Consider the following 20516-nt stretch of genomic DNA (forward strand, 5'->3'; position numbering starts at 1 on the left):
TTTGTTCATGAGCACCACGTATTGCCTCTCCTATGCAGTTAAGCGGTAGACAGGTGACAGAAAAGCCCATGTTTGTCTCTACTCACACACTTGTGACTGAATGTATGTATGGAGTTTCTACACCAAATTCTTCAGTGCTCTGCATATTAACTGGGTGTCCCATGACTTTATTCTGACACTGCCTGGAGTTAGCACAGACCCTATAAGTTAGGGCCTCAGTCCCACGAGACCATCCTGACTTCAGATGCCAATGGCAAGTCCTAAGTTGTCACCTGTACTTTTGACCAACCTGTTACAAATCGGGGGTTCCCATAACTGTTTTCTTGGGTTTAATAATTTGCTAGAACAGTTCATGGAACTCAGAAAAACAGTTTATTTTCTTTTTTTCTGAGAGAGAGGGTCTTATTTTGTTGCCCAGGCTGGTGTGCAATGGTGCAGTCATAGCTCATTGCAGCCTTGATTGTCTGGGCCCCAGTGGTTCTCCCATCTCAGCCTCCCTAGTAGCTGAGACTACATGCCTGCAACACCACATCTGGCTAGTTTCTTTTATTTTTTGTATAGATGGGGTCTTGTTGTGTTGGCCAGGCTGGCCACAAATTCCTGGTCTCAAGTGATCCTCCCACCTCAGCCTCTGAAAGTGCTGGGATTACAGATGTGAGCCACCACATCTGGCCAGTTCATTTCCTATTACTGGTTCATTGTGAAGGATACATCTCAGAAACAGTCAATGAAAGAGACGTGCATGCTGGATGCAGTGGTTCATGCCTGTAATCTCAGCACTTTGGGAGGACAAGGTGGGAGGATCGCTTAAACTCAGGAGTTTGAGACCAGCCTGGGCAACATGGTGAAAACCTGTCTCTATAAAAAATTAAAAAAAAAAAAAAAATAACCGGTGTGGTGTTGTGCACCTAGAGTTCCAACTTCTAGGGAAGCTGAGATGAGAGGATGCCTTGAGCTGGGGACTGGGGAGGCTTAGGTTACAGTAAGCTGAGATTGTGCCACTGCACTCTAGCTTGGACAAAAGAGCCTGATCCTGTCTCAAAAAAAAAGAAAGATACCCAGGGCAAGTTAAGTTCGGAGGAGCACAGAGCTCCCATGCCCTCTGTTGAACATGCGACCCTCCCAGCATCTCCTGTGTCCAGCAACCCTGAAAGCTCTGCAAACCCCATTCAGGGTGTTTATGGAGGCTTTATTATGCAAGCATGATTGATAAAATCTTTGGCTGTTGGTGATTAAGTCAGTCTCCAGCCCCTCTTCCTCCTGGAGTTCAGTGCATGAGGCTGAAAGTTCCAAGCCTCTTACCATGTGGTTGCATGGTAATCAGCCCTCCTCTTGAAGAAATGTAGGAGCTTGCAGTCACCCAATCATCTCAACAACATCCCTAAATGCATTCTTACCATGCTGGAGATCCCAAAGTTCTTAGAGGCTCTTGTGTTAGAAACCTGGGACCAAGACCAAATATTAAAACAAAAGATGTTCTTGTCACATCTATCACTGAGGTCTTTCTAAGAGCTTTAGAAGCTCTGTGCCAGGAACCAGGGACAGAGATGAAATATATATTTCTTTTCTTTTTTTTTTTTGAGACAGAATCTCCCTGTGTCATCCAGGCTGGAGTGCAGTGATGTGATCATAGCTCACTATAGCTTTGGCCTTCTGAGATCAAGCGATCCTCCCATCTCAACCTCCCAAGTAGGTAGGACTACACATGCATGTCACCCATGCCCAGCTCATTTTTGTAGAGTCGGAGTTTCACCATGGTGGCCAGGTTGGCCGTGTTGGCCAGATGGGGTCTTGTTTTGTTGCCCAGGCTGGCCGCAAATTCCTGGGCTCAAGTGATCCTCCCACCTCTTCCTTGTAGAGATGCGATTTAGTTATGTCGTCCAGGCTGATCTCAAACTCCTGGGCTAAATCGATTGTCTCACTTCAGCCTCTCAAGTAGCTAGGACTACAGGCGCATACCACCATGTCGGGCTAATATTTGTTTTTATTTTTTTTCTAGAGGTGGGGGTCTCACTATGTTGTTCATGCTAGTTTCAAACTTCGGGCCTCAAGTGTTCCTCCTGCCTTGACCTCCCAAAATGTTGGGATTCTGGGTGGGAGCCATCATGCCCAGCAATCACAAGGGTCTTTATAAAAGAAAGAGAGTAGGAGATTCAGAATTGGAGCAGGAGATGTGGTGACGAAAGCAGAGGTGAGAGAGGGAGATTTGAAGATGCTTCACTTCTGGCTTTGAAGATGGAGTCAGGGGCCATGATCCAAGGAATGGGGGTGGCTTCTAGAAGCTGGAAAAGCCAAGGGAACACTTTAGAGTCTCCAGAAGGAATGCAGCCCTGCTGACACCTTGACTTTAGCCTTAATAGACCTAGTTTGGGTTTCTGGCCCCTAGAACCGTAAGATGGTAGTTTTGTGGTGTTTTAAGCCACTAAATGTAGGAAACTGCAAACTATGTTGCAGCGGCAAGAAGAAATGAACATGAAGCCAGGCATGATGGCTCATGCCGGTAATCCCAGCACTTTAGGAATTTAGGCAGGAGGATCACTTGAGGCCAGGAGTTCAAGACCAGTCTGGGCAACATAGTAAGACCTTGTCTCTACAAAAAATGAAAAAATTGGCCAGGCGTGGTGGCTCACGCCTGTAACTCCAGCACTTTGGGAGGCCGAAGCGGGCAGATTACCTGAGGTCAGGAGTTCGCGACCAGCCTGGCCAACATTGCGAAACCCCGGCTCTACTAAAAATACAAAAATTAGCTGGGTGTGGTGGCACGCACCTGTAATCCCAGCTACTTGGAAGGCTGAGGCAGGAGAATCACTTGAATCTGGGAGGTGGAGGTTGTAGTGAGCCGGTATCAGACCATTACACTACAGCCTGGGCAAGAAGAGTGAAGCTCTGTCTCAAAATAAAATAAAATAAAATACTAAAAAATTTAGCCAGGCATGATGGCATGAACCTGGAGTCCCAGCTACTGGGGAGGCTGAGGTGGGAGGATCGCTTGAGCCTGGAAATTTGAGGTTGCAGTGAGCTGTGATTGTGCCACTGCACTCCAGCCTTGGTGACAGTGAGATCTTGAAAAAAAGAAGAAAGTAAAGATAGAAGAAATGAGCACGGTGGGCATGGGGACAGATGGCAATGTTAAATAGAATGGTCAGGGGTGGCCTCCTAAGTGAAAATTGAGTAAAGACTTGAAGGAGGGGAAGGAGCTGGCCAAGGTGCTGAGGGAAGAGAACTGTAGGCAGAAACAATAGAATAAAGTGTCTGAGGTGTGTCTGAGGCTCTGGAAGGAGGCCCATGGAGCAGACGGAGAGAGGGAGAGAATTAGGGGAGGGGGCCAGGGAGTTGCTGGGTGGGGATCAGTACAAATCACTTAAGCCCCGGGAGGTTATTGCTGGGGCTTTGGCTTTTACTCTGACTCAGATGGGAACTGCGGGAGGGTTCTGAGCAGAGCGACGACGTGGTCTGTCTCCTGATTTAAAAGCATTCTCTGGCTGCTGAGTTGAGAAAGACTATGGGAAGATGTGGGTAGAAGCATGGGGGCCAAGCTTTGGCAACATCCAGGCGGGAGATGATGGTGGTCCTGACCAGGGTCATGTGGTGTTGAGAGATGGTCAGAGGGGAGAGGTAGGGGAGGAGGCCAGGGAGTTGCTGGGTGGGGATCTTTAGTACATGCCGAAGACAGTCAACAGGATTTCCTGACAGACTGGATATGGGGTGTGAGAGAAGGCAGGGGTCAAGGTTGAGTTTGATTGTTACTGAAATTATGAAGTAATTTTAAAAAACACTACTGCCTTTCCCAATCCTACCAAGTATGGGATGCTAGATTAAAGACATCTCTTCAGGCTCATTGCGGTGGCTCATGCCTGTAGTCCCAGCTGTTTGGTAAGCAGAGGTGGGAGTATCTTTTAAGGGCAGGTGTTCAAGACCAGCCTGGACAACACAGCAAGATCTGCTCTTTACAAAAATATTTTTCAAAATTAAATTAATGTAGCTAGGCGTGGTGATGTGTACTTGTAGTTTCAGCTACTCAGGAGGCTGAAGTGGGCAGATCTCTTGAGGTCAGGAGTTTGAGGCCAGCTTGGGCAACATAGCAAGACCCCTCACTCTACAAAAAAATTAAAAAACTAACCAGGCATGGTGGCACTCAACTGTACTACCAGCTACTGGGGAGCTGAGGCAGGAAGATGGCTTGAGCCCAGGAGGTCGAGGCTGCAGTGAGCTGTAAGTGCACAGCTGCACTCCAGTCTGGGTGACAGAGCAGGACCTGTCTCACAATACAAATAAAAATACAAGTAAAATAATGAAATCTCAAGTCAGAGCCTTTTGGCTCTGCAGCCCTTGCAACCCCTCAGCCGTGCAGTGGGGTTTGCGTCACTGGGAATGAGGAGACCCCTGCCCGGTGTTGTTGCCTGACTAATCAGTGTTTTAAAACATATATTAATCGGGGTGGGCGCGGTGGCTCACACCTGTAATCCCAGCACTTAGGGAGACCCAGGCGGGTGGATCACCTGAGGTCAAGAGTTCAAGACCAGCCTTGCCAACATGGCGAAACTCCTTCTCTACTAAGAAAATACAATAATTAGCTGGACATGGTAGTGGGCCCCTGTAATCCCAGCTACTTGGGAGGCTGAGGTAGGAGAATCGCTTGAACCTGCGGGGCGGAGGTTGCAATGAGCTGAGACTGCACCACTTCACTCCAGGCTGGGCAAAAGAACAAGACTTTGTCTCAAAGAAAAAAAGAAAGTATTATGTAATGGTTTTATTTTTAATATGTAATGAATATTAAATATTTTTAAAATCTTGTATTATATTAACATGTAATGGCTTTAATATGTGATGAATAATATTTAAGAACTTGTGTCTTATTTTCTAGTTTTAATATAATTATCTACAGAAAGAAATAGTCTTAGAGATCTTCAATAAAGTTAAAAAATGTAAAGGGATGTTAGATCCCAAAAGATTGAGAATTTCTAGTTTAGAAATATTCAGAGTAAGCCACATACTACTTGCTACTTGAACTATTTTTTTTCTTTGATTTTTATTTTAGGAGATGGGGTCTCACCCTGTCACCCAGGCTTGAGTACAGTAGTGCTATCAGCTCGCTGCAGCCTTGAACTCCTGGGCTAAGGATCCTCCTACCTGAGCCTCCTGAGTAGCTGGGACTGTAGGTATACATGACGATACTTGGCTAATTTTTAAATTGTTTTGTAGACGTGGGGTCTCACTTTGTTGGCCAGGCTGGTGTCAAACTCATGGCCTCAAGTGACCCTTCCACCCCTGCCTCCCATCCTAGAGGTGTGTGCCACCACAAGGAGCACTTGTTCAATGTTCTAAAAAACAAATTTCTAAAGTAAGGCTGTGGGATGATGGCAGGAAGATCAAAGAAAAACAGAAGAATAAGTTAAAATGACTTATTCACACATATTCTTTTGACAGCAAGAAGAACTTTTAGTATATACATTCCTTACAAACAAACAAAAGGCAGATAAACAATGTTGTATACGAACTTCAACACACACCGTACAATATTCCCATTTTGCTGACATAAGTTATGGAAATTTCGTTGTTTACTTGAGTGTCGCTACCAGTATTTTGCTTCTCTGATGATTTTTATCAACTTCCTCATCTGTTAACTTCTCTCCAAGGTATGTCATATCATGACATACTGCTGCTGCACGAACATGGCCAGTGTCTTCCTGTTAAACATGTAGAATGCTTTCCTAATTTCTCTTTTTACCCTCTGTCTTTGTGTTTTGCATTTTTCTTACTCTTATTGTCAGAAACTCCAGAAAGTCAGTCGTACTAATTTATCACCATTTGCTTTATTAATTTATACTTTGCTTATATGGAATTTTGCCCAACAGACCTCATTACAATTTCTAACCTGTTTTATTTTGTTTTTCTTCTGAGACAGAGTCTCCCTCTGTTGTCCAAGGCTGGAGTGTAGTAGTGCTATCCCAGCTGACTGCAGCCTCAACCTTCCAGGCTGAAGCGATCCTCCCATCTCAACCTCCCACGTGGCTGAGACTATAGGTGCTTGCCACTATGCCCAACTAATATTCGGAATTTTCCTATACGTGGATTCCAGAGGGGTGACAGTGAAACGTGAGTAAGCATGGATTTTGGTATATGCAGAGATGGGGGGCTGGAACTAATTCTGTATACTGAGGGACGACTGTATATGTTTTTACAATTATGCTGTAGGATACATACTGTTGCATAGCCTTGAAAATAATAATTTTTAATCGAGTGGAATAATAATAATATTGATAAAAGTAGCAGCTGGCCAGGTGTGGTGGCTCCCACTGGTAATCGCAACACTTTGGGAGGCTGAGGCAGGAGGATGGCTTGAGGCCAAGAGTTTGCGATAGGCCTTGGAAACAAAGGGAGTCACCATCCCTACAGAAAAATACATGAATTAGCCTAGTGTGGTGGCATGTTCCTGTAGTCCCAGCTCCTTGGTAGGCTGAGGTGGGAGGATCACTTGAGCCCAGGGAGGCTGAGACTGCAGTGAGTCATGATCAGGCCTCTGCACTCCAGCCTGGGTGACAGAGTGAGACCCTGTCTCAAAACGACAAAAAAGTAGCAGCTAACATCAACTGACCTTTTACCAGGTACCTATTAATACCATAGTTTAATTTCTTATAACTGTTTCTTATTTCACTTACCAACTCTGTCTTCAGTTACTCCCAGATTTTTACTGTGTTTGTACAGATGACCTTTTGTTTAGATTGAATTGTCTCCCCAGAAGTAAGATTACTGTGAGTCACGGTGAATGGACGTTCTCATTACCCTTGATGTAAATTGACAAGGTTTTGGGTGCCTCCCAGCTATAATCTTAGCACTTTGGGAGGCTAAGACAGGAGGATTGCTTGAGGCCAAGAGTTGGAGGAGGCAGTATGGCAGTATGGTGAGACCCTGTCTCTATTATTTTAAAAAATTGACAAGCTTTACCCTGGAAGGCTTATACACAATTTAAACACCCCTTATAGTATAAGAAAGTGCCCATTTCACTGCACCTTTGCCAGCACAGGGTATTATAATTTAGTAAGTCATTTTTTGTTTGATTATTTTAAATAGATAAAAGATCTCATATTACTTTACTTGTCACATTTCAACATCTTTCCTTAGCTTATTAGCTCTGTTTCTTTTCTGTCTGTAAATGGTTGTTGTTGTTTTGTTCTTTGAGACAGGGTCTTGCTCTGTCACCAGGCTGGACTGTAGTGGCATAATCATGCCTCACTGCAGCCTTGACCTGCCAGGCTCAAACTTCAGCATTCTGAGTAGCTGGGACTACAAGTGTGCACCACCACTCCCAGCTAATTTTTTTCTTTTTTTGGATAGAGACAGGGTCTCACTGTGTTGTCCAGACCAGTCTCTAGCTCCTGGCCTTAAGCAATCCTCCTGCATTAGCTTCTGAAATTGCTGGAATTTCAGGCATGAGCCACCATGCCTGGCCTGGGCTAGTTTTCTATTTTTAGTAGAGATGGGGTTGCTCCATGCTGGTCAGGCTGGTCTCGAACTCCTGACCTCAGGTGATCTGTGTGCCTTGGCCTCCCAAAGTGCTGGGATTACAGGCATGAGCCATTGTGCCTGGCCAAAATTAATACTTTTTATATTAAATTTACATATATATACATTTTTTCTTTTTGATACCAGGTCTCGCACTGTCACCCAGGCTGGAGTACAGTGGCACAACCTCTGCTCACTGCAGCCTCCACCTGCCAGGCTCAAGCAATTCTCCTGCCTCAGCCTCCCGAGTAGCTGGGATTACAGGTAAGTGCCACCGCACCCAGCTGATGTTTGTGTTTTTTGTAGAGACGAGGTTTCGCCATGTTTCCCAGACTGTTCTCAAACTCCTGAGCTCAAAGCAGTCCACCCATCTTGGCCTCCTAAAGTGCTGGGATTACAGGTGTGAGCCACCTTGCTCATTCTAGTTTAAACTTTTGAATGGTTTGTGTCTCCCGATTGGACTCCTACAAGTACAGAGTTGATGCTAGGAAGGGTACCAGGAGATAGACACACACAGATGGGATTTGGGAGTAGGTTTGGTTATCCAAGGAGCAGTGCTGAGCTCCTTGCTAATGGGATATGGGATGCTGGTGATTTCCAGGAAGTGACTTCACAATGACTCAAGCTACCATATACTGTTGATTGTGAAATGCCAGTTGAAGCATATGTCCTGTGAGCTTAGGGCTGCTACAGGTTGACCACTGCAGCAGTAAAGATGACTCTGAAGAATGGCATGGGATGGATCCTTTCGAATGCACTTGAGCAGCGGTCTCCAACCACAGGGCCACAGAGCTGGAGGTGAGCAGCAGGTGAGTGAAGGGAAACTTCATCTGTATTTCTAGCCCCTCCCATCGCTTGCATGACCACCTGAGCTCCATGTCCTGTCAGATCAGCAGCAGCATTAGATTCTCATAGGAACACAAACTCTGTTGTGAAGTGTGCATGCGAGGGATCTAGGTTGTGTACGCCTTAAGAGACTCTAATGCCTGATATTCTGTTACTGTCTCCCATCACCCCAGATGGACAGTCTAGTTGCAGGAAAACAAGCTCAGAGATCCCACTGAGTCTACGTTATAGTGAGTTGTAGAATCATTTCATTATATATTACTATGTAGTAATAATAGAAATAAAGTGCACAATATATGTAATGCACTTGAATCATCCTGAAATTATTCCCTCACTCCCAGTCTGTGGAAAAATTGTCTTCCACACATTCACTCTGTTTTATGGTAGAGGCAGGGTCTTAATATATTGCCCAGGCTGATCTCAAACTCCTGGCCTCAAGTAATAGACCTCTCTCAGCCTCCCAAAGTGCTGAGATTACAGGCATAAGCCACCACCCTCAACCAAGACTTTCTTAAACCAAATAAAAATTAAGTGAGATTACTTGAGCCCAGGTGGTCAAGACTGCAGTGAGCCTGATTGCACCACTGCACTCCAGCCTAGGTGACGGAGTGAGACTGTCTCAAAAAATAAAATAAAATACAAATTAACCCTTTATGACGTTCCCAGTAACTTTCCCTCCTAAGTGTTCCCCACAAATCTTTGAATTCTGTTTAATTTTCACATAACATTTAAGACATTTAAGAACTTATGTCTGTCTGTGTCATCCCTTTATGTCAAAAGATGTCTTTTTGTCACTTCCAGCTGGATCTACCATGAACGACTTCTGAATCCAGGAAGAGAGACTGACTGGGCAACATGTTATTCAGGTACAAAAAGATTTGGACTGTAACTCAAAAATGATCAAATGATAGTGCATGCATCAAGTGCAATGGGAAGCTCTTCTGGAGAGTGAGAAAAGCTTCCAGTTAAGGTGACATTGAAGCCAAGTCCTGAAAGATGAGGAAGAGTTGTATGAGAGTGGGGAGGAAAGGGGGAGGTGGCAGGATGGGGAATGGGCTGGGATGGGATGGAGCAAACTGCCCAGGAAGGGAAACCAGCACTGTACAGACCTGAACAACGAGGATGGCATATTTTGTTCAGGGAATGGTGAATTCAGTGTGGCAGGAATGCTTTGTAGAGACAGTAATTTGCTTGTATGGAATTTTGCCTGAGAGACCTCATTGCAGTTTCTGATTTTTTGATGTCATCATCCATCACTGTCCTTGTCAAATAGTTTGGAATGGGTATAATGATGACAATAACCCCAAGTATAATATTTCTTTAATTCTCACAGAATCACAGGTAGGTGCCACAGTTATCCCTATTTGATGAATGGAGTGATGAAGCCTTGGGAATAATGAATGATTTGCCCAAGCTCACCTGGATATTAAGACTGAGTCAAATGTTGGGTCTGGTGTGACTTTAATGTTTGCTTTGTTCATGAGCACCACGTATTGCCTCTCCTATGCAGTTAAGCGGTAGACAGGTGACAGAAAAGCCCATGTTTGTCTCTACTCACACACTTGTGACTGAATGTATGTATGGAGTTTCTACACCAAATTCTTCAGTGCTCTGCATATTAACTGGGTGTCCCATGACTTTATTCTGACACTGCCTGGAGTTAGCACAGACCCTATAAGTTAGGGCCTCAGTCCCACGAGACCATCCTGACTTCAGATGCCAATGGCAAGTCCTAAGTTGTCACCTGTACTTTTGACCAACCTGTTACAAATCGGGGGTTCCCATAACTGTTTTCTTGGGTTTAATAATTTGCTAGAACAGTTCATGGAACTCAGAAAAACAGTTTATTTTCTTTTTTTCTGAGAGAGAGGGTCTTATTTTGTTGCCCAGGCTGGTGTGCAATGGTGCAGTCATAGCTCATTGCAGCCTTGATTGTCTGGGCCCCAGTGGTTCTCCCATCTCAGCCTCCCTAGTAGCTGAGACTACATGCCTGCAACACCACATCTGGCTAGTTTCTTTTATTTTTTGTATAGATGGGGTCTTGTTGTGTTGGCCAGGCTGGCCACAAATTCCTGGTCTCAAGTGATCCTCCCACCTCAGCCTCTGAAAGTGCTGGGATTACAGATGTGAGCCACCACATCTGGCCAGTTCATTTCCTATTACTGGTTCATTGTGAAGGATACATCTCAGAAACAGTCAATGAAAGAGACGTGCATGCTGGATGCAGTGGTTCATGCCTGTAATCTCAGCACTTTGGGAGGACAAGGTGGGAGGATCGCTTAAACTCAGGAGTTTGAGACCAGCCTGGGCAACATGGTGAAAACCTGTCTCTATAAAAAATTAAAAAAAAAAAAAAAATAACCGGTGTGGTGTTGTGCACCTAGAGTTCCAACTTCTAGGGAAGCTGAGATGAGAGGATGCCTTGAGCTGGGGACTGGGGAGGCTTAGGTTACAGTAAGCTGAGATTGTGCCACTGCACTCTAGCTTGGACAAAAGAGCCTGATCCTGTCTCAAAAAAAAAGAAAGATACCCAGGGCAAGTTAAGTTCGGAGGAGCACAGAGCTCCCATGCCCTCTGTTGAACATGCGACCCTCCCAGCATCTCCTGTGTCCAGCAACCCTGAAAGCTCTGCAAACCCCATTCAGGGTGTTTATGGAGGCTTTATTATGCAAGCATGATTGATAAAATCTTTGGCTGTTGGTGATTAAGTCAGTCTCCAGCCCCTCTTCCTCCTGGAGTTCAGTGCATGAGGCTGAAAGTTCCAAGCCTCTTACCATGTGGTTGCATGGTAATCAGCCCTCCTCTTGAAGAAATGTAGGAGCTTGCAGTCACCCAATCATCTCAACAACATCCCTAAATGCATTCTTACCATGCTGGAGATCCCAAAGTTCTTAGAGGCTCTTGTGTTAGAAACCTGGGACCAAGACCAAATATTAAAACAAAAGATGTTCTTGTCACATCTATCACTGAGGTCTTTCTAAGAGCTTTAGAAGCTCTGTGCCAGGAACCAGGGACAGAGATGAAATATATATTTCTTTTCTTTTTTTTTTTTGAGACAGAATCTCCCTGTGTCATCCAGGCTGGAGTGCAGTGATGTGATCATAGCTCACTATAGCTTTGGCCTTCTGAGATCAAGCGATCCTCCCATCTCAACCTCCCAAGTAGGTAGGACTACACATGCATGTCACCCATGCCCAGCTCATTTTTGTAGAGTCGGAGTTTCACCATGGTGGCCAGGTTGGCCGTGTTGGCCAGATGGGGTCTTGTTTTGTTGCCCAGGCTGGCCGCAAATTCCTGGGCTCAAGTGATCCTCCCACCTCTTCCTTGTAGAGATGCGATTTAGTTATGTCGTCCAGGCTGATCTCAAACTCCTGGGCTAAATCGATTGTCTCACTTCAGCCTCTCAAGTAGCTAGGACTACAGGCGCATACCACCATGTCGGGCTAATATTTGTTTTTATTTTTTTTCTAGAGGTGGGGGTCTCACTATGTTGTTCATGCTAGTTTCAAACTTCGGGCCTCAAGTGTTCCTCCTGCCTTGACCTCCCAAAATGTTGGGATTCTGGGTGGGAGCCATCATGCCCAGCAATCACAAGGGTCTTTATAAAAGAAAGAGAGTAGGAGATTCAGAATTGGAGCAGGAGATGTGGTGACGAAAGCAGAGGTGAGAGAGGGAGATTTGAAGATGCTTCACTTCTGGCTTTGAAGATGGAGTCAGGGGCCATGATCCAAGGAATGGGGGTGGCTTCTAGAAGCTGGAAAAGCCAAGGGAACACTTTAGAGTCTCCAGAAGGAATGCAGCCCTGCTGACACCTTGACTTTAGCCTTAATAGACCTAGTTTGGGTTTCTGGCCCCTAGAACCGTAAGATGGTAGTTTTGTGGTGTTTTAAGCCACTAAATGTAGGAAACTGCAAACTATGTTGCAGCGGCAAGAAGAAATGAACATGAAGCCAGGCATGATGGCTCATGCCGGTAATCCCAGCACTTTAGGAATTTAGGCAGGAGGATCACTTGAGGCCAGGAGTTCAAGACCAGTCTGGGCAACATAGTAAGACCTTGTCTCTACAAAAAATGAAAAAATTGGCCAGGCGTGGTGGCTCACGCCTGTAACTCCAGCACTTTGGGAGGCCGAAGCGGGCAGATTACCTGAGGTCAGGAGTTCGCGACCAGCCTGGCCAACATTGCGAAACCCCGGCTCTACTAAAAATACAAAAATTAGCTGGGTGTGGTGGCACGCCCCTGTAATCCCAGCTACTTGGAAGGCTGAGGCAGGAGAATCACTTGAATCTGGGAGGTGGAGGTTGTAGTGAGCCGGTATCAGACCATTACACTACAGCCTGGGCAAGAAGAGTGAAGCTCTGTCTCAAAATAAAATAAAATAAAATACTAAAAAATTTAGCCAGGCATGATGGCATGAACCTGGAGTCCCAGCTACTGGGGAGGCTGAGGTGGGAGGATCGCTTGAGCCTGGAAATTTGAGGTTGCAGTGAGCTGTGATTGTGCCACTGCACTCCAGCCTTGGTGACAGTGAGATCTTGAAAAAAAGAAGAAAGTAAAGAAAGAAGAAATGAGCACGGTGGGCATGGGGACAGATGGCAATGTTAAATAGAATGGTCAGGGGTGGCCTCCTAAGTGAAAATTGAGTAAAGACTTGAAGGAGGGGAAGGAGCTGGCCAAGGTGCTGAGGGAAGAGAACTGTAGGCAGAAACAATAGAATAAAGTGTCTGAGGTGTGTCTGAGGCTCTGGAAGGAGGCCCATGGAGCAGACGGAGAGAGGGAGAGAATTAGGGGAGGGGGCCAGGGAGTTGCTGGGTGGGGATCAGTACAAATCACTTAAGCCCCGGGAGGTTATTGCTGGGGCTTTGGCTTTTACTCTGACTCAGATGGGAACTGCGGGAGGGTTCTGAGCAGAGCGACGACGTGGTCTGTCTCCTGATTTAAAAGCATTCTCTGGCTGCTGAGTTGAGAAAGACTATGGGAAGATGTGGGTAGAAGCATGGGGGCCAAGCTTTGGCAACATCCAGGCGGGAGATGATGGTGGTCCTGACCAGGGTCATGTGGTGTTGAGAGATGGTCAGAGGGGAGAGGTAGGGGAGGAGGCCAGGGAGTTGCTGGGTGGGGATCTTTAGTACATGCCGAAGACAGTCAACAGGATTTCCTGACAGACTGGATATGGGGTGTGAGAGAAGGCAGGGGTCAAGGTTGAGTTTGATTGTTACTGAAATTATGAAGTAATTTTAAAAAACACTACTGCCTTTCCCAATCCTACCAAGTATGGGATGCTAGATTAAAGACATCTCTTCAGGCTCATTGCGGTGGCTCATGCCTGTAGTCCCAGCTGTTTGGTAAGCAGAGGTGGGAGTATCTTTTAAGGGCAGGTGTTCAAGACCAGCCTGGACAACACAGCAAGATCTGCTCTTTACAAAAATATTTTTCAAAATTAAATAAATGTAGCTAGGCGTGGTGATGTGTACTTGTAGTTTCAGCTACTCAGGAGGCTGAAGTGGGCAGATCTCTTGAGGTCAGGAGTTTGAGGCCAGCTTGGGCAACATAGCAAGACCCCTCACTCTACAAAAAAATTAAAAAACTAACCAGGCATGGTGGCACTCAACTGTACTACCAGCTACTGGGGAGCTGAGGCAGGAAGATGGCTTGAGCCCAGGAGGTCGAGGCTGCAGTGAGCTGTAAGTGCACAGCTGCACTCCAGTCTGGGTGACAGAGCAGGACCTGTCTCACAATACAAATAAAAATACAAGTAAAATAATGAAATCTCAAGTCAGAGCCTTTTGGCTCTGCAGCCCTTGCAACCCGTCAGCCGTGCAGTGGGGTTTGCGTCACTGGGAATGAGGAGACCCCTGCCCGGTGTTGTTGCCTGACTAATCAGTGTTTTAAAACATATATTAATCGGGGTGGGCGCGGTGGCTCACACCTGTAATCCCAGCACTTAGGGAGACCCAGGCGGGTGGATCACCTGAGGTCAAGAGTTCAAGACCAGCCTTGCCAACATGGCGAAACTCCTTCTCTACTAAGAAAATACAATAATTAGCTGGACATGGTAGTGGGCCCCTGTAATCCCAGCTACTTGGGAGGCTGAGGTAGGAGAATCGCTTGAACCTGCGGGGCGGAGGTTGCAATGAGCTGAGACTGCACCACTTCACTCCAGCCTGGGCAAAAGAACAAGACTTTGTCTGAAAGAAAAAAAGAAAGTATTATATCAACATGTAATGGTTTTATTATTAATATGTAATGAATATTAAATATTTTTAAAATCTTGTATTATATTAACGTGTAATGGCTTTAATATGTGATGAATAATATTTAAGAACTTGTGTCTTATTTTCTAGTTTTAATATAATTATCTACAGAAAGAAATAGTCTTAGAGATCTTCAATAAAGTTAAAAAATGTAAAGGGATGTTAGATCCCAAAAGATTGAGAATTTCTAGTTTAGAAATATTCAGAGTAAGCCACATACTACTTGCTACTTGAACTATTTTTTTTCTTTGATTTTTATTTTAGGAGATGGGGTCTCACCCTGTCACCCAGGCTTGAGTACAGTAGTGCTATCAGCTCGCTGCAGCCTTGAACTCCTGGGCTAAGGATCCTCCTACCTGAGCCTCCTGAGTAGCTGGGACTGTAGGTATACATGACGATACTTGGCTAATTTTTAAATTGTTTTGTAGACGTGGGGTCTCACTTTGTTGGCCAGGCTGGTGTCAAACTCATGGCCTCAAGTGACCCTTCCACCCCTGCCTCCCATCCTAGAGGTGTGTGCCACCACAAGGAGCACTTGTTCAATGTTCTAAAAAACAAATTTCTAAAGTAAGGCTGTGGGATGATGGCAGGAAGATCAAAGAAAAACAGAAGAATAAGTTAAAATGACTTATTCACACATATTCTTTTGACAGCAAGAAGAACTTTTAGTATATACATTCCTTACAAACAAACAAAAGGCAGATAAACAATGTTGTATACGAACTTCAACACACACCGTACAATATTCCCATTTTGCTGACATAAGTTATGGAAATTTCGTTGTTTACTTGAGTGTCGTTACCAGTATTTTGCTTCTCTGATGATTTTTATCAACTTCCTCATCTGTTAACTTCTCTCCAAGGTATGTCATATCATGACATACTGCTGCTGCACGAACATGGCCAGTGTCTTCCTGTTAAACATGTAGAATGCTTTCCTAATTTCTCTTTTTACCCTCTGTCTTTGTGTTTTGCATTTTTCTTACTTTTATTGTCAGAAACTCCAGAAAGTCAATCGTACTAATTTATCACCATTTGCTTTATTAATTTGTACTTTGCTTATGTGGAATTTTGCCCAACAGACCTCATTACAATTTCTAACCTGTTTTATTTTGTTTTTTTTCTGAGACAGAGTCTCCCTCTGTTGTCCAAGGCTGGAGTGTAGTAGTGCTATCCCAGCTGACTGCAGCCTCAACCTTCCAGGCTGAAGCGATCCTCCCATCTCAACCTCCCACGTGGCTGAGACTATAGGTGCTTGCCACTATGCCCAACTAATATTCGGAATTTTCCTATACGTGGATTCCAGAGGGGTGACAGTGAAACGTGAGTAAGCATGGATTTTGGTATATGCAGAGATGGGGGGCTGGAACTAATTCTGTATACTGGGGGACGACTGTATATGTTTTTACAATTATGCTGTAGGATACATACTGTTGCATAGCCTTGAAAATAATAATTTTTAATCGAGTGGAATAATAATAATATTGATAAAAGTAGCAGCTGGCCAGGTGTGGTGGCTCACACTGGTAATCGCAACACTTTGGGAGGCTGAGGCAGGAGGATGGCTTGAGGCCAAGAGTTTGCGATAGGCCTTGGAAACAAAGGGAGTCACCATCCCTACAGAAAAATACATGAATTAGCCTAGTGTGGTGGCATGTTCCTGTAGTCCCAGCTCCTTGGTAGGCTGAGGTGGGAGGATCACTTGAGCCCAGGGAGGCTGAGACTGCAGTGAGTCATGATCAGGCCTCTGCACTCCAGCCTGGGTGACAGAGTGAGACCCTGTCTCAAAACGACAAAAAAGTAGCAGCTAACATCAACTGACCTTTTACCAGGTACCTATTAATACCATAGTTTAATTTCTTATAACTGTTTCTTATTTCACTTACCAACTCTGTCTTCAGTTACTCCCAGATTTTTACTGTGTTTGTACAGATGACCTTTTGTTTAGATTGAATTGTCTCCCCAGAAGTAAGATTACTGTGAGTCACGGTGAATGGACGTTCTCATTACCCTTGATGTAAATTGACAAGGTTTTGGGTGCCTCCCAGCTATAATCTTAGCACTTTGGGAGGCTAAGACAGGAGGATTGCTTGAGGCCAAGAGTTGGAGGAGGCAGTATGGCAGTATGGTGAGACCCTGTCTCTATTATTTTAAAAAATTGACAAGCTTTACCCTGGAAGGCTTATACACAATTTAAACACCCCTTATAGTATAAGAAAGTGCCCATTTCACTGCACCTTTGCCAGCACAGGGTATTATAATTTAGTAAGTCATTTTTTGTTTGATTATTTTAAATAGATAAAAGATCTCATATTACTTTACTTGTCACATTTCAACATCTTTCCTTAGCTTATTAGCTCTATTTCTTTTCTGTCTGTAAATGGTTGTTGTTGTTTTGTTCTTTGAGACAGGGTCTTGCTCTGTCACCAGGCTGGACTGTAGTGGCATAATCATGCCTCACTGCAGCCTTGACCTGCCAGGCTCAAACTTCAGCATTCTGAGTAGCTGGGACTACAAGTGTGTACCACCACTCCCAGCTAATTTTTGTCTTTTTTTGGATAGAGACAGGGTCTCACTGTGTTGTCCAGACCAGTCTCTAGCTCCTGGCCTTAAGCAATCCTCCTGCATTAGCTTCTGAAATTGCTGGAATTTCAGGCATGAGCCACCATGCCTGGCCTGGGCTAGTCCTATATTCTCTAGAGTTCTCTTTACTTTGTGCTAGCCAATCTCTCATTATGCTGTTCACCTGTTATAATGAATAATTCTCTGTATTAAATTTTACCACTTTAAACTTTTGAGTGGTTTGTGCTTCCTGATTGGACTCTGACTAATATGCTAGGAAGGGTCCCAGGAGATAAACCCACACAGATGGGATTTGGACATAGGTTTGGTTTCCCAGGGGGCAGTGCTGAGCTCTTTGCCAGTGGGAAATGGGATGCTGGTGATTTCCAGGAAGTGACCTCACAATGACTCAAGCTACCACTTACTGTTGATTGTGACAAAATGGCAGCTGAGGCACATGCCTTGGGAGCTAAGTGGTTGCTGCACTTGACCACTATGAAGACTGGTGTGGGAAGGGTCGTTTTGGATGCACTTGAGCAGGGGTCCCCAACCCCTGAGCCGTGGAGCCGTAAGGAGCCACACAGCAGGAGGTGAGTGGTGCCAAGTGAGGGAGTGAGGGAAGCTTGGTCTGTATTTACAGCCACTCCCCTTTGCTCACATTCCTGCCTGAGCTCCACCTTCTCAGATCAGCAGCAGCATTAGATTCTCATAGGAGAACGCACCCTGTTGTGAGCCGTGCATGTGAGGGATCTAGGTTGCGCTGTCCTTATGAGAATCTAATACCTATTGATCTGTCACTTTCTCCCATCACGCTCAGGTGGGACCATCTAGTTGCAGGAAAACAAGCTTAACACGCCCACTGATTCTACATTATGGTGAGTTCTATAATTATTTTATTATATATTACAGTGTAATAATGGAAATAAAGTGCCTAATACATGTAATGTGCTTAAATCTCTTGGCCCAGCTCCTACCTCCCGGCAGCCTCTCCAGGCCCAGAACTTTCTCCAGTCAGCCTCTACAGACCAAGCTCATGACTCACAATGGCCTATTTAGGCCCATACCCTACCTCACAGCAGTCTCCGCAGATGAGGCTACTGCCTCACAACAGCCTCCACAGGCACAGCTCCATCGTTACAATGGCCTCTTTAGACCCAGTTCCTGCCTCCCAGGCTTCTCTCCAGGCCCTGAACTTTCTCAAGTCGACCTCACCAGGCCCAGCTCCTGCCACTCGTTGGCCTCCCAAGGGCCAGCTTTTGCCTCACGGCCACCTTCCAAGACCCAGCTCCTGTTGTACAGTGGCCTCTTGAGGCCCATCTTCTGACTCCGGGCAGCCTGTACAGGCCCAGCTCCTGCCTTACAATGGCCTCTTTAGTCCCAGCTCCTGCCTCTTTGCAGGAGGCCCAAATGTCCTCAAGTCCAGGCCACAAAATCCAGGGCCAAAATGTCCACAAGTCGGCCTCTCAAGGCCCAGCTCCTGCCTTTCGTTGGCATCTCCAGGCCCAGCTGCTGCCCCCAGGTGGCCTCTACAGGCCGTGCTCTTTCTTCTGACTGTGTCTGGAGGTCCAACTCCTGCCTCAGAACAACCTCTTTTGGCTCAGCTCCTGCCCAGCTCCTAGTGGCCTTTGTAGGCCCAAAACTGCCTCAAGTCAAGCTTTCCAGGCCCACCTTTTGCCTCCCAATGGCCTGGACAGGCCCAGCTCCTGCGTGACAATGGCCTCTCCAGGCCCAGCTTTTGCCTCACAGAAGCCTTCCCCAAACAAGGTCCTACCTGCCTCCCAGCAGCCTCAACAGGCCCAGATCCTGCTTCACACTCATCTCATTAGGCCCAGCTCATACCTCACCGTGACCTGTCCAGGCCCAGCTCCTGCCCCTCGACAGGCTGTCCATGCCCGAAACTTCCTCAAGTCGGCCTCTCGAGGCACAGCTCCTGCCTAACATTGGCCTCTTTAGGCACAGCTCGTGCCTTGGTGGCCTCTCCAGGCCCAGCTCCTGCATCCCAGCACCTTCTCTAGACCGAGAACTTTCTCAAGTCTGCCATTCCAGACCCAACTCGTGCCTTCCGTCAGCATCTACAGGCTCAACCTCTGCCTCACAGCACATTTTCCCAGCCCAGCATGTGCCTCACCGCAACCCCCTAGGCCAAGCTCCTGCCTTTCAGCAGCCTCTACAGGCCCCACTCCTACCTCAATGGCCTCTCTAGGGCAAACTTATGCCTCACAGTGGCCATTCTGGCCCAGCTTTTGCCTTTTGGCAGCATCTCCAGAACCAGAACTTCCTCAAGTGGGCCTCTCCAGGCCCCGCTTTTCCTCCCAGTGGCCTCTGCAGGCCCAGACTGTTGTCAAGTCGGCCTATCCAGGGTCAGCTCCTGCTTCCCGGCGGCCTCTGCAGGCCCAGGTCGTCCTCAAGTCGGCCTCCCCAGGCCCAGCTCCAGCCTCTTGGCGGCCTCTCCGGGTGCAAAAGTTCCTCGAGTCAGCCTCTCCAGACCCAGCTCCTCCTGCCTCCCAGTGGCCTCTTTCAGCCCAGCCCAGCTCATGCCTCCTGGTGGCCTTCCCAGGCCCCACTTTTGACATTTGGCGGCCTCTGCAGGCCCGAATTTGACCTCCAGTCAGCCTCTCCAGGCCCGGCCTCCTGCCTCTCGAAGGCCTACACAGGCCCAGCCTCTGCCTCACAGCAGACTATCCACGCCCATCTAGCCCTCGCCTCACTGCGGCCTCCCCAGTCCAAAGCTCCTGCCTCTTAGCCGCTTCGGCAGGCCCAGCTCCCGCCTGCCAGTGGCCTCTTCAGGCCCATGGGGCTCATTCCTCACAATGGCCTTTCCAGGCCCAGTTTTTCCCTTCCGGCGGCCTCTGCGGGCCCAGAACCTCCTCAAGTTGGCCTCTCCAGACCCACTTGCGGCCTCCTGGCGTCCTCTCTAGGCCCAGTTCTTCCTCCCGGCTGCGTCTCCAGGCCCGACTCCGGCCTCCCAACAACTCTTTGGACTCAGCTCCCGCCCAGCTCCCGGTGGCCCTGGTAGGCCCACAACTTCCTGAAGCCAAGCTCCCCAGGCCCAGCTCAGGCCACACGGTGGCCTCTCCAGGCTCAGCTCCTGCCCTCCGACGGCGTCTCCAGGCTCCAAACGGCGTCCGGTCGGTGGGCTCCTCCTGGCCCAGCTTGGGCCTCCCGGCAACCTCTGCAGGCCCAGGTCGTCCTGAAGTCGGCCTCTCCAGGCCCAGCTCCGGCCTCCCAGCAAGCAAGCTCTTTTGGCTCAGCTCCTGCCCAGCTCCCGCTGGCCTTTGTAGGCCCCGAACTTTCTCCAGCCAAGCTCTTCAGGCCCACCTCCTGCCTCCCGGTGCCTGAACTGGCCCAGTTC

At 46.9% G+C, this 20516-nt stretch overlaps 2 protein-coding genes across 2 annotated transcripts in view; both read left to right on the forward strand.

The window, feature by feature from the left end:
* LOC129032763 (putative uncharacterized protein FLJ92257) overlaps positions 1-19767 on the forward strand; it is a 46330-nt gene extending 26563 nt beyond the window's left edge. Inside the window, 7 exon segments of the mRNA XM_054480561.1 lie at positions 5039-5159; positions 5906-6096; positions 8105-8312; positions 9151-9215; positions 14868-14988; positions 15735-18474; positions 18476-19767. Of these exon segments, the coding sequence (XP_054336536.1) occupies positions 18108-18474; positions 18476-18783 (675 nt within the window). The 5' untranslated portion in view covers positions 5039-5159; positions 5906-6096; positions 8105-8312; ... (1 more) ...; positions 14868-14988; positions 15735-18107 and the 3' untranslated portion in view covers positions 18784-19767.
* Positions 18878-20503, forward strand: LOC129033005 (putative uncharacterized protein FLJ44672). Its single transcript, XM_054480895.1, has 3 exons — positions 18878-19085; positions 19422-19635; positions 19765-20503. Exons 1-3 carry the CDS (start codon positions 18878-18880, stop codon positions 20501-20503), a joined length of 1161 nt encoding a protein of 386 aa, XP_054336870.1.
* Positions 20504-20516: the final 13 nt, after the last annotated feature.

This window comes from Pongo pygmaeus, chromosome 2 (assembly GCF_028885625.2).
Source record: "Pongo pygmaeus isolate AG05252 chromosome 2, NHGRI_mPonPyg2-v2.0_pri, whole genome shotgun sequence".
In the NCBI taxonomy this organism is placed as follows: Eukaryota; Metazoa; Chordata; class Mammalia; order Primates; family Hominidae; genus Pongo; species Pongo pygmaeus.